The 13,540-nt window shown below is 40.6% G+C and overlaps 2 protein-coding genes across 3 annotated transcripts in view; both read right to left on the minus strand.

The window, feature by feature from the left end:
• Nucleotides 1-106: 106 nt before the first annotated feature.
• On the minus strand, nucleotides 107-9,522 carry prdm1a (PR domain containing 1a, with ZNF domain). Its single transcript, XM_077720297.1, has 7 exons — nucleotides 9,460-9,522; nucleotides 6,888-7,157; nucleotides 5,872-5,991; nucleotides 4,863-5,115; nucleotides 2,756-3,573; nucleotides 1,954-2,082; nucleotides 107-866 (listed from the first exon to the last, which is right to left on the minus strand). Exons 1-7 carry the CDS (start codon nucleotides 9,484-9,486, stop codon nucleotides 399-401), a joined length of 2,085 nt encoding a protein of 694 aa, XP_077576423.1. The 5' UTR covers nucleotides 9,487-9,522; the 3' UTR covers nucleotides 107-398.
• The window catches only part of LOC144198995 (uncharacterized), a 41,340-nt gene continuing 37,315 nt past the window's right edge, over nucleotides 9,516-13,540 (minus strand). Inside the window, exons 8-9 of one of the 2 annotated variants that reach the window (XM_077720302.1) lie at nucleotides 10,611-10,703; nucleotides 9,516-9,766 (exon numbers count right to left, since the gene is read on the minus strand). In XM_077720302.1, the coding sequence (XP_077576428.1) occupies nucleotides 10,692-10,703 (12 nt within the window). In that variant the 3' untranslated portion in view covers nucleotides 9,516-9,766; nucleotides 10,611-10,691. Of the gene's footprint in view, nucleotides 9,770-10,610; nucleotides 10,704-13,540 lie in introns of both variants that reach the window. The other variant, XM_077720301.1, reaches the window with a different exon arrangement.

Genomic DNA, 13,540 nt, shown 5'->3' on the forward strand with positions numbered 1-13,540 from the left:
GTAATTTCAATCATTGACCGCCATTGACGGAGGAAGAGGCTTTTTAAATAAAATGGGCCATTTCCCCTTGTCATTCACCCTCCCAACCACTGGGGGCGCTCAACTGTTTCAACATCCACTTGTATTTGATCCAAAAGGTGAATTTTGATCTTCTGGCGTCCGATAGTGACTTAAAAAATCACAATACGTTGATTAAGAACTGAAAAAAATGTGGAATTTGACGTTTATCGCCGTCATTGGCGGCGAATGACTTTCCGGGACAAATGGCGGCGGAATGGTGCGGCCGGTCGGCCCTGAAGAATGTTCTGGAAATAAATTAAAAGATGAGGCGTGGAAATGAAGACCTTTTTGGATTGTCAAATTTCAGCCCTGAGTAAAGGGGGCGGGTCCCAGGCCCTTCACGGCTCCGCCTCCTGCTTGACGGACAACCCGTGGCGCGTTTTGATGACCGAGGCGTGGCGACGGGAGGCGCCCAGGACCTGCTTCTCCAACACGGCGTCCAATTCGGCGCCGCCACGGAGTCGCTCCAGCTGCTCGGCGTGCTCGCTCAGGTCGAAGCGTTCGATTTCCTCGTTGGCGCGCCGTAGTTCGTCGGGGGAGGCGGCCGTGGCCATGCCCCCGCCGCCACTGGAGGCGGGGCAGTAGCCCTTGAGGTGGAGGCGAAGGCTGCACAGGTGGATGTAGTGGCGCTGGCAACGCGGGCATTTGTGAGGACGCTCGCGGGAGTGCAGGCGCTTGTGGAGTTTGAGGTGGACGAATTGAGTGAACTTGGCTGGGCAGAGTTTGCAGTGGTAGGGTTTCTCCCCCGAGTGAAGGCGCAGGTGCGTCTTCAGGTTGCTGGTGCTGCTGAAGCGCTTGTGGCACACCTGGACACAACCAACAAAAACATTCAATCAGATTTCAAGTTAAGAAATGCAAAAATGTAACAACAATTACTGTATCTGCCTCAAGGGTGTCCGACTCGGGTTGGTTTGCGGGCCGCTTTAACGTCAACAAGATTTCATGTGTGCCGGACTATTTTAGATATAATATTTAGATTTTTTATTTTAAAAATTGATTAAATTAACTGGATTATAAGACTTGAATATTTTGTTTTTTTTATAGATCTAAAACTGTGTTTATTTGAGTTTTTTTATATATATTATTAGATTTTACTAAATGTTTTATGAACAAAAAACTGAAAAAATCTATTAAAAATGACAATTATGGATTAAAAGGGTTGAATATTCTGTTTTATAGATCTAAAACAATGTTTATTTTAGCTTTTTTTAAATTTATTTTTAGATTTGACAAAATGATTTTTGAACTAAAAATACTGAAAAAATGTATTAAAAATGACAATTATGGATTAAAAGGACTGGATTAAAACCCCTGAATATTCCATTTTATATAGATCTAAAAGAATATTTATTTTAGCTTTTTTTAGATATATTTCTAGATTTTACAGAATGATTTTTGAACTAAAACTTTTAAAAAATGGATAAAAAATGACAACGATTGATTTTAAAAGGGGATATAATAATATATTATACATCTATACTCTTCATTTCAATTTGATCCTAAAACAGAAAGTCGGCACTCATCATTTACTCTTTCGGGCCGCACAAAGTGATGCGGCGTGCCACATTTGGCCCGCGGGCCGCCACTTTGACACCAGTGCTCTACCCCTACTTGCAAAATGAACTGCTTCCAAAGGGTTATCGTCATATGATGAGGCTTCTACTTAAATCTTAATACTAACCCCCAGTACGAACCCTTTCGAAACGATGGGAAAACAAGTAATATAAAAGGAGTAAAATTGTATTGAATCTTCCGAGGAAATTTCTGGTGAAAATAAATTTTTCCGCAGAAACGCGAGATGCGGAAAGCCCTCAAGTTAGCGCATGTTTTTGCTGACTCATCCGAGGCTACTTTGGGTTGCCATTACCATTTTTCCAGTGCGGCGGTTGTTACCTGGCACTCGTGCGGTTTCTCCCCCGTGTGGACCAGGTAGTGTTTCTGAAGGTGGGCCAGCTGCGTGAAGCCCTTGTTGCACGTCTGACATTTGAAGGGTCGCTCGCCGCTGTGGACGCGGAGGTGGACCTGAAAGTGGGTCACAGGGTCAAATTAGGAGGCGGATTTCTCGACAAAAAAAATAGCTTAGCATTTTAACTTGTGCTCGAAACTACTTCGCAACTCTTGGACTGCTCATTCAATTTAAAGAAAAAAATAATAAAAAAGTAATTTTCAATACTGCCTTTCCTTGGCAGGTTCGCGGGGGTGCCGGAGCCTATCCTGGCAGAATCAGGGAAAAGGCGCACAACAACTTAGACTGGTGGCCTGTCAACTTTATCCTATTTTTAAGCGAGTACAATTAATTTCTTCATTTTCAACAATGTCAGGATTGCGGGGGTGCCGGAGCCTATCCCGGCAGACTCTTGGAAAAAGGTGCACAACATCCTAGACTGGTCGCCTGTCAGTTATATCCTATTTTTAAGCCAGTACAATTCATTTCTTCATTTTCAACAACACTTCATGTCATGGGGTGCTGGAGCCTATCTCGATAGATTCTGGGAAAAATAACTACACCCTGGATTGGTCGCCTGCCAACAATTGCAATTTTTTTGATCAGTCAATTTAATCCTTTCCTTTTTTTAACATTGCTTCCCCTTTGTTAGATTTGCAGGGTGCCGGAGCTTATCTCGACAGACACCAGACTATATCCAATTTCAGTTTTTGTAAATCCTTTTTAAAAGCACACGTCAATTCCCCTCACCTTAAGATTGGACAGCTGGCCGAAGGTCTTGGTGCACACGTTACACTCGTACTTGATCTTCCCGTTGTGCTTCTTCAAGGGGTACGGCAGCGCCTTGTAGCCCGCCGCGCCCACGCCGCGCTTGCCCTTGGCCGGCTCCGCCTCCTCGTCCGAGTCGCAGCGTTTGCCTTGCCCCCTCTCGGCCGCGGCGGGGGCGCCGTAGGGCCTACGCGCCGCCGCTCTCTCCTTGAGCGAGGCGGCGGCGGCCGAGAAAGCGGCGCCGGCGCCCGGTGGGAGGAGCTCGGGTGGCGGTCGGCCGGCTTCCGTCGCCAGGAAGCGGCGCCCGGCCGCCTCCGAGGGCAGGAGGGCCGGCAGGTAGAGCGGGTACATCCCCGAGTAGACGGGGGGCGCGTAGTGATGCGGCAGGAGGTAGCGGGAGTACGGCGCCCCCGGGGCGTAGAAGGGCGACAGCGCGCCGGCCGACGGCGGCGAGTAGCCGGGGAAGGGCGCCAGTCCGTACGGGCTACCCCTGGGGCTGCTCTCCGGGCTGGGCGTGGCCGAGGAGCGCTCGCCGGGGGAACGCGGGTAGCCCGTGGGGAGGAAATCCTCCGGGTGGGCCCTGAGGGCCGAGGGCGGGTACAGCGCCCGCGGGTACAGGGGTCGATCGGGGCTGTAGGCGCAGCGTGGGCGGGTGGCCTCGCTTTTGGGGGCGTCGCGGAGGATGGAGAGGACGCTGTGCTCCCGTTTGGGGGGTCGGGGGGCGGGGACGGTGGCCAATGGCGGTGGCGACGGCGAGGGATCCGACGCACGATGCTGCTTGGCCTCCAACAGTGATTGTTCTGAGAGAGTGGGGAGGAAAGAATGTGGGTTACTTTAAATGGAGAGGCCCAGTGACAGGCTAAGCTAAGTACGTTAAGCTAGCAAAAAGAGCACCACAATTTATTGGTTACAGATCTGATCCTTAAAAACAAAATGTAACTACCATTTTGGTGTATTTTGATACATTTGTCTTGCAAATAGTCCCACAACATTATTTAAAGAGTTAAACAATACATTTAAGTGAGTTTAATAGCATTAAGCTAGCCCTAATTGGTGCCTTATGGCCGTCCAATGATTTATTTGAGAGCAAGATGGCTGCCATGGTTCAAGCGTGACGCACCAACGTGTGTACACGCAAATGGGCGAGCGAGTGAGCGAGTGAATGAATGAGTGAGTGAGGCGTCGGTGAGTAAACAAGGAGGTTATCAGCAAGTCTTCCTCCTCCTCTTAAAGCTAAACAAACATGGCGGCCATTTTGGAGATTTCAATCTGTCAGCAGTTCAGACAGGAAGTTCAACAGGGGGCACAAACACACACACACACACACACACACAAACAAAAACACACTTGTTTATATACGGTAGATGAGTGTTTAACTCTTTTTAGTACATACAACACTAATTGAAATCAAAGTAGTCTTTCTTTCTAATCTGTTTTTTTAGTATGAAAATATACTATTATAAAAAGATTTTTAAAAAAAATTATCTTAAAGGCTATTTTAAAATTTACAACTAATTCCGACAGGGAAAAATATAGTAAAATATTTTTGGGGGAATAATTAAAAAAAATATTATTATTATTTTTAAATCTCAATGTCACCATCCAATGACGAATCTCTTTTTAATATGAAAATATACTATTATAAAAGATTATTTTATCTTAAAGGCTAATCCAAAATTTACAACAAATGTAAACGTGGAAAACAATAATTAAAATGTTTTTTGTGATAATTCAAAAAATATTATAATTATTTGTATCTGTTAATATGCTATTATAAAAGATTATTGTTTATTTTATCTTAAATGTTATTTTTACAATTTACAACTAATTTAGACAAAAATTAATATAAAATTTTTGTGATAATTTAAAATTACGTGTTTTTTAAATCTCAATGTCTTTATTCAATGACTAATCTGTTAATATACTATTATAAATGTTCTTATTGTATCTTAAAGGCTATTTTACAATTTACAACCAATTTAGACATGGGAAAAAAATGAATAAATTTTTTTTGGGTGATATTATTATTATTTTTTTTAAATCTCAATGTCACCATCCATCCAATGACGAGCGGGTGGGAAGTACTTACTGAGTTTGTGCACCACCAGTTCCCCGGAAGGCGGGTATCGCAGTCGTCGGGCGTAGTCGCGGCAGTACCACACCAGCAACTCGGCGCCGGCGGGCACCGGGCGGACCGTGTAGAAGTAAACTTGGGAGCCCACCTGGCACGCCGCCGCGTTCTGCTCGGCCGCCGTGCGCGCCGGGTTGACGTAGCGCATCCAGTTGGAGCGACCTTCGTCCAGACCGTCCACAAAATGGCGGAAGTCGCCATCCGCGTAGATCTGAAAAGAAACATAAGAACGTTACAAACTCGATTAATTGTGTTATTTCTTAAAATAGTTTCATTTTTTCAATAAACAGCTAATCGATGATGACCAATTTTTGGTTTTAGCTAACGCACACTTTGAAATAATTGATGAAAATGTGAGTGCGCTACCTTCAAAATAAAAAAGCGTTTTGACAAAATGTGAAATACCAAACTTACTTAAGGACAGGAAATGGTTTCAAAATAAATCGTTGAACTGACTTTTTGAAATTTTGTACAAAAAACTTTTTCAAAAAGTTTCAAATTGTTCATTCTTGCAAATAGAAGTGCAAAATTTGTTGATTTTTTTGCACTAAAATCTGACGCAAATTGTTATTTTTTTCAAGGATAAAATACTAAATTTTCAAAATAAAGTTTTTTTTCATTAAAATACTAAATTTTGAAAATAAAAACGTTTTTTTTCAAGAATAAAATACTACATTTTCAAAATAAAGTTTTTTTTCTTTATTAAAATTCTAAATTTTCAAAATAAAACGTTTTATTCAAGAATAAAATACTACATTTTCAAAATAAAAGTCAGTGGCTATTATTTGACCAACCAATAAGCCCCTCCCCCCTATAAAAAGATGGGTTATCTCATGTGAACCTAGCCAAGAGTCGCTTCATTTGTTTTGTTGCGCGACGCTTCCTGTGACCTCATTTCCTTCCCCGAAAGCGAGACTTCCTGCCGACCCGCCGCGTCAGAGGACGGAAGGCAAAGTTTGTCACTCACCCGCCAGAAATACTTGCGGTCGGCGTCCTTGGGCACGTTTTGGGCCGTGTAGATTTGGCCCACCAGGGGTCCGAAACGGGTTCCTTTGGGGATGTACTCGCGGCTGCACACGCCCACCACCTACAAAAACAACAACAAACATTCTTAAATATGCTATTTATTCCTAAAACTTCTCCAAATTCTCTCAAATTTTTCAATCAATCTTATTTTGGCAGCCGTTGATGACTCATAAAAAAACAAAACAGTGTATTGTCAAAAAAAATCCCTTTTTTACAATACAGTAATCCCTCGAATATCGCAATTAATGTAGACCAAACATGGCCGCAACAATTGAAAAATCGCAAAAAAGTCACCCTTACAAAAAAGTAAAATACATATTTTTTTACTTTTCCCGCTTATGAGTTTTATAGCATGGATTTTCACATTCTTATGAACTTAATTTTTAAAAAAAATAATTAATAGCAGAAAAAAATGCTAAATAATGAATAAGTTAAGTCACAATAATTGAGGGATTACTGTATTTATTGTTTTTTTTTTTTTACATTTCTTCTCATAAGAGTACCTTTTTTGGTTTAAACGCGGTGTCGGAGTGTTTAGTGCGTCGGCCTCGCAGTTTTAAGGCTGTAAGTTCGATTCCCAAGTGAGTTTTTTATGTTCTTCTCGGGCTTGAGTAGGTTTTCTCCAAGTACAGTGTCCTCCCACATCCCAAAAACATGCTAGCTAGGCTAATAGTAGGCTAAACTACCCCTAGCTACGCACAATGGGTTGCTTATCTTAACGTGCCCTATGATTGGCTGAGATCTTTGATGGTCAAGCACCCCCATTGTGGTCAAAAGTTGGTATGGATTATTCCATCAGGATCTTTTTAGTCCACAGGAAGCTTCGCGTTGATAGCAAACGACAACTACAATGGGCGGGGTTGCCACAACTTGTTTTTAGGGGCGGGGCTAATAGTCTTTTTGTTTTCTTCTTGGATTTAAAAGCGAATTTATCAAGAAATGATTTTTTTTTTTTACCTCGTTGCTGTCGGCCGCGTGTTTGAACATGAGGTTCCGGGGCAGCGAGGCACGGGCCCGGACGCCATCGGCGCCGGGGGTGCCGGAGTCCATCCCGGCCTCCGTGGCCGTATCCTTGACGATGTAGGTGCACTTCTCCTCAAAGTCGGCCTCTGTCCATTGGCTCATGTCGGCGTCGGCTTCCGGGGAGGCCGACGCCATCTTGGCGTCGTCACGCTCCACGGCGTGCGCCCCCTCACTGGTCAACATGGCCGAGCTTTGAGAGGTCGCCTGTGGGGGGGGAGACAAACGTTTGTCAGTTAGTCACGAGTGTCTACTTTATGTCTTGGGACACGCCCACAAAAACTGAAAAAAAGCTGGCACAAGAAGCTTGAGTCCAGGCTATATTGTCTTGGAGTTCTCAAGTTGGACACTAGAGGGAGCTAGACGCATACATGCAACTTTTACATTAATTCTAATCAATGGAGGACATTATAGAATTTCAGTAGGTTTGTTGTACATGAATTTATTAATTTTAAAAATTCTATTTGATAACAAGCTACTTTGCTTAAAATAAAATTATTTTACATTTTTTTGCGCTTACGGAACATATTTTTTCCAAAATTTTAAGGAAATGTATCCATAATAAAAATGAAAAATTAAAATGTTTAATCATAGTGAATTGCAAGGATAAATATTGTCAAAATTATTTTTATAGTATAAAAATGGATTATTTTCATGTTTTAAATATTAAATTAATTTCAACTAGGAAAGCTGACCCAATAATATGACATTATTATTATAACTTTTTGGCAATTTTTTTCTCATAGTACTTTTGACTTTAATTTCGTCATGTGACAAAGTATGACTCATATTAATGATGTAATGATAATAATAATAATAATAAAGCAGATGGAGCTACTTGGAATTCCAAAGAAACGAGCAAGAATATTTGCTGTCTCATTCAGCAAAACAACAATAAATATCTCATTTCAAGTTTCCTGTTTTTGAACTTCCTAATTTTGTTATTTTGGACCATAAAAAGTTAGCACTTTTCTCTTTGTATGAAATCAGATATTGCAAAGCTTCTCTTGTGATATAACATAAATATAATCTTTTTTAAGTGTATATAGTCCAACTTGAACCTTAAAAACAACCAAATTTGTTTTTTAAAAGAATTTGGAAACTCTAAAATCACAAAAAAAAACCAGCAAGAAATAAACACTAGTCAATATTTGTCATATATCAATATTAGAGTGGTCTTATTTATGATATGGAGCAAATGAAACAATTTTTAAAGCAAATTGAGTTCATTTTAGATATAAAAAAAAACAACCAAAGTGCATTTTTTGATCATTTCATGGGAATTTTTTTCCTAACTTCCAAATGAAGTGTATTTTCCTCAACATCAAAACGAGAAAAAGCCAAATGAAGTTATTTTGTCAAGAAAAATGTCATGCATTTCTTTTCTCTCAAAAAAAAACATGATCCTACAGCATGTTAGTTGTCTGTTTTTAAACAGATTTTCCACCCTTAAATTCATCATTTTGGCCAATTTTGAACCTTTTTGCCCCTCAAAACCCAAACATAACTTAAAATGATTTAAACTCCACCCATGAAACGAGCAATAAATAAAATTTTTTTCCTATGTCTGCACTCAGCAGGGGTCAAATTTCCTATGCATTTATCCAATTTAATATTGCATTATTCAACAAAAAACAGCTGAAAACATCTTAAAAGATCAAATATGAATTTCTTATTAATAATGCGCATTTTTGCAGTTTTTCATCTTTTCTCGAAAAAATGCCAAAAAAACTTTAAAAGCAGGCAAAAAAATCCAGTTGACGCATTTAAGTTCTTAATTGGCTTTAAGGCCCCCCGAAAATGCAAAAGCAACAATTAATGCACTCAATTGTTAATTTCCATTCAAAAATGCTTTTACTTTTACCATAATCTAATCAAAGATATAAAAAAGATTTTTGAATGAAGGGGCCGAAAAAATTGAAACTGTCAATTTGTTGTAATTAGAAAAGGGTTTTAAGCCCCCCCAAAAATGCAAAAAAACAATTAACACACTAATAGTCATTTCTATTAAAAAAAATGTGCATTTTTTCTTGTCCATCTTTTCTAATTTCTAACAAAAACGCAAAAAAGCCTTTTGAAAGTAGTCAAAAAAAATTAAGTTTTTACATTTTTTACATATATAGGTGTATTAACATAAATAATTTAATTAATATGTTTGGTCCCTTATTAAACAAATCCAACTAAAACTCAAATTTGTTGCTCTGACGTCTTAATTTGAAAAAAAATGTGTTGAATGCACCAAAAAAATGCAAAAGAAACAAAAAAAGACCCCAAAAATGTTAATTTCTATCCAATAAAGTGCACTTTTTCAGTCCCTAATAAGTTTTTCAGTCCCCAACAAATACATAAAAACCTTTTAAAAGCAGCCAAAAAGAATTAAATTGTTACTAGGACGTCATAATCTGTTTTTTTTTAAAGGGGAAAAGGTGTTTTTGAAAAAAAAGGTCAAAAAGCATGCCGCAAAGTGAGTGAAAAAGAAGAAGAAGAAAGTTAAATCCAAAGTATTTACCGAGGGGCTTTGGTCCCATCCGCACATAAGGACGTCCGGTCTGGAGGGGGGGTCTTAAGGTCTCTCCGCGTGCTGGGGTGTTAGGAAGGGCGGGCGGGGGGGACAGGTGCGCTTCAGGCCGGCCCGCGACGGCGCTTCTCTGGGTACTCCGTCCGCTGAAGTGCTGCTGCTGCTTTGCTCGTGTGTGTGTGTGTGTGTGAGTGAGAGACGGCGGCACGCACACGGCCGCTATGTGCTGGAGGAGTGGGCCATAGACCACGCCCACTCGGGCTAAGACACGCCTGGAGGTGAAGAGGACACGCCTCCTCTGCTGGAAAAGAAAACACACTGAGTCGACAGGTTATGAGTTGGAGTACGTCTAATATGTTTGGGGGAATGGAAGCTGATTGGTTGGTTCTTTTTTGGAGTAAAAAAAGTTTGTCATTGGTGGTTTGTGGGTGACATTGTTTTTAATTCTGTGATTTTTTTTATTGACTTTTGCTAGGTTATTTATTTGTGTATTTTTTTTAATCTTTGAATGTCATTTTTTTATTAATACTATATATTTTCAGCCCCCTTCTTTATAATGAATGACTTTTTATTACATTGATTTTTTTAATGTATTTATTTTACTCCTTTTTGATCTTTTTAATCATGTGTACTTGGTATTTTTTTCCTCTGAAATTATTTTAGATATATTTTAGCACTCCATCTATTTTTATGTAAAATTTGTGATAGTAGTTGAATTAAAAACATTTTTATGGCCTTAAATAGATTTTTTTTAACCTAATTTTTTTGTTTGGTTGAATCCATTATTATTGTTTTTTTTTGTTTCTTTTAAAAAAACCTGCTTTTTTTCTTTCCTTTTTTATCCTTTTATTCCTGATTTAGTTCCTATTCAACTTTTTTATAGAGTATCCTAAATTTAGAATTTTTTTGTTCATGTTTGAAAAAAAGAAGTATTTTGATCCTTTCTATTTAATACCCTTATTTCTTATTCCCCGCTATTGTTTAATAATCTTTTATCGTATTGAGTGTTGGAGTTTTTTAAAGGTTCTTCAGTATTAGCACGTGTGTGTTTAGGGGGGAAGTATTGAGTCACAACCAAGCGGTGTGACAGGAAACCCCCGCACCCCCCTCCATTCTTCCCCAGGAAGTCCCACCACATGTACCTGTAGGGGGCAGCACTGGTCCTGAAGGCCTGTCGTGCCTCCTCTCACTTTGTCTCACGTTAACTTTCCCCGTCTTCCGTGTCACCACATCATCTGAGAAGGAAAAGTGCATAAAAGAATGAAAAATGTAGCATCCGCCATTGGTGCCGACCCTCCCGCTTCCAACAGATTGGACGGCGAATGGAGACAATCTTTTTTTAGGAGCAACGAGGCCCGTTTTGTCCATGTGTGTTCCTCATTGGAGGAGATGATGACACATGAACACACGGGATGTCGGAAACGGAAATGGAAACCAGAAGTGGACAAAAAATAGAAAGGACCAAAAGATGGACGGACCAGTCCAAAATAAATTCATTCCGCGTTTTAACACATGTAAAATATTAGCAAGTTTACTGCAATGTGAAGAAAAGGAATTGAGATGATTTTTGGCCCAAAAACATCTTATCCAATCACAATTGACCATTTTTTTCTAAGGCCGTTTTATTTTGAATTAGACAAAGATTTCAAATAAAGATGAGTTTCAAGTTTTCTTTCTTGTTTTAATTAAAACCTTCCAAGGAAAATGTTTCAGGATATTCCCGTTTATTGTAAAATGTAAATAAATAAGGCGGGGTAGTGTATAAGTGGTTAGCGCGTCAGCCTCGCAGTTTTGAGGTCGAGGGTTTGATCCTATGTGGGTCCTGTGAAGTTTGCATACAATAGAGAATACATACAGTACTGTAGTATACATACATTAGAGATATTTACGAGAAACTGTCCGAAAGAAGCTATCTTATGACCATTGCATATTTTTCTTCTTTTTTTATCATAAATGATGGGCTAGCACTGTATGGCATCATTTAATTGATTTGCGACCTTTATGCAACATTCAATGTTATTTTTCTGTTTCTAAATGGTACTTACTGACAGTCGGTGGAAGCATTCAAGTTGTATTCCCGTGCAACGCTCACCACTTTTTTTTACACTTATTCTTACATACATACTATATTATTACCACTTTGGTTTCAAATGAAATTTGCCTTTTCCTTGCTGGCTCAACTGTCACAACGAAAAACACAAACAAGCCAAAACTATGATGATAAAAATGCTAAGTACAAATAAAACTCACCCAAAAAAATAGCTAAAAATTGACTAACTAATATCAAGTCAGCGAAAACCTTCTAAAAGGAAAGGGAACATTCCCCCTTTAAAACACCACCCCCCCCCCCCCCCCCCGCCATCCCAATCCCAAACCCCTCAGGTGATAACCCCCCCCCCTTCATGGCAAAGATGTTAATTGCAGCCCACAGGCCATTTGATGCCCGGCCAAACGAGTGCGAAGGCCGGCCCCATTGTGCGCTGCTTCTGCTTCTTCTTCTTCTTCTTTTGTGTGTTTTTCTGCGCACTTCAATTGCGCCTGTGCGGATAGCAGGACTTAATCCCTCAATGGAGAAGCCATTAGGGAGAATTAAGCGGGTTACAGCGGCCATGATCCCCCCAAAACCAATGGCAAAGGAACGCCGCCGCCCCCCCTACCTAATCTGGCCAATCTGCCCCCACTTTAACACACACACACACACGTACACACAAATGTCAACAGATGGCACAAAAGCCGAGTAAAGTTGAGCGAGAAGCCCACCGGACGCCGACAACACGCCGCCCGCCCGACCCCCAACGGCCTCGCCAATTCGACTCTCCAATTAGGCTAATCTGCGTCCCGGGCACGCGAGCCAAGCGGCGCAACAGACGCGCACGCTTCCCCGAACGGAAACGGCGACATTTTCAACTGGAATCGTTCAAAGGGATTGGTCGCCCGGGGCTCCTCGAATGACAGTCACTGACATTTGAGGAGAACAAATGCTATTTGAGAGGAAAAAAGTGGTATCTATTGTAATAGGATGGCTGTAAAACGGATCGGAAAGGGCTTGAAATGATATAGGAAGTCGGCCATTTTGCAACAGTGGATGCCCCATGGAAACATATTGGACATTTTCTTTAAAATAATCAGCCCCAGATACCTGTTGCACCAATCCAGACCAAATTTGGTGGACATGTCCATGAGAACTGGGCGCACAAAAAAGCCTCTTGGACCCAAACCTGAAACTGAACACAGAGTCAGCCATTTTGGTTCAAAGCACTACGTTTGGGTCAATTCTTGATTTCTACTAACTGGAATGACCTAAAAAAAAATCAGATCCAGATAAAAAATGGTGGACATGTGTATGATAACAGGGCGCACAAAAAAGCCTCTTTAGACCCATGCCTGAAACTGAACACGGAGTCAGCCATTTTGGTTCAAACCACTAAATTTGGGTCAATTGAAAAAAAATCATCCCCAGACACTAGTTTGACCAATCAAAATGAATCCCAAAAAGTCTCCAAAAACTGAACAAAACAAGAAAATTCCTTTCCTTTACCAGGAATTTTCAAGACAAATGGCAAAAATCCATCCCCCACTCGGAATTTACAAAGACAGACTACAAAACGAGGCCACTATGCTAACATTAGCCGTGCTTGGCTAATAATATATTTTGGAAACGGATGTCACAAGCGCGCAAAAAAAGACATCAAGAAGGACAGACATCTCTCCTCACTCCGGCGCAGACAAAACAGAAGCTTCCCGCACGCTACCCACACGCAAACACCTCCCGTAAATAACCCACGATGACTCAGCGCACAAACACACCCCCACAGAAAAGAATGGTACGATCAGTCGGTAAACGTGTCAGACTTTAAATAACAAAACTAATGTGCATGACATTTATTTTTGGGCTAATAGATATTATGGGCTTGCGTGGGTTTTCTCCGGGTACTCCCACCCCTCCTAGTAAATCTCTCTAATGTATACAGTACTTTATGTATTTTTCACATTTTATTACGTTTTTTTTCAGTACAAACCAATGCTAGTTACTTATACGAGCCTTAAACATACAAATGCACTGATATAAACC

The sequence above is a fragment of the Stigmatopora nigra genome, chromosome 7, assembly GCF_051989575.1.
Source record: "Stigmatopora nigra isolate UIUO_SnigA chromosome 7, RoL_Snig_1.1, whole genome shotgun sequence".
In the NCBI taxonomy this organism is placed as follows: domain Eukaryota; kingdom Metazoa; phylum Chordata; class Actinopteri; order Syngnathiformes; family Syngnathidae; genus Stigmatopora; species Stigmatopora nigra.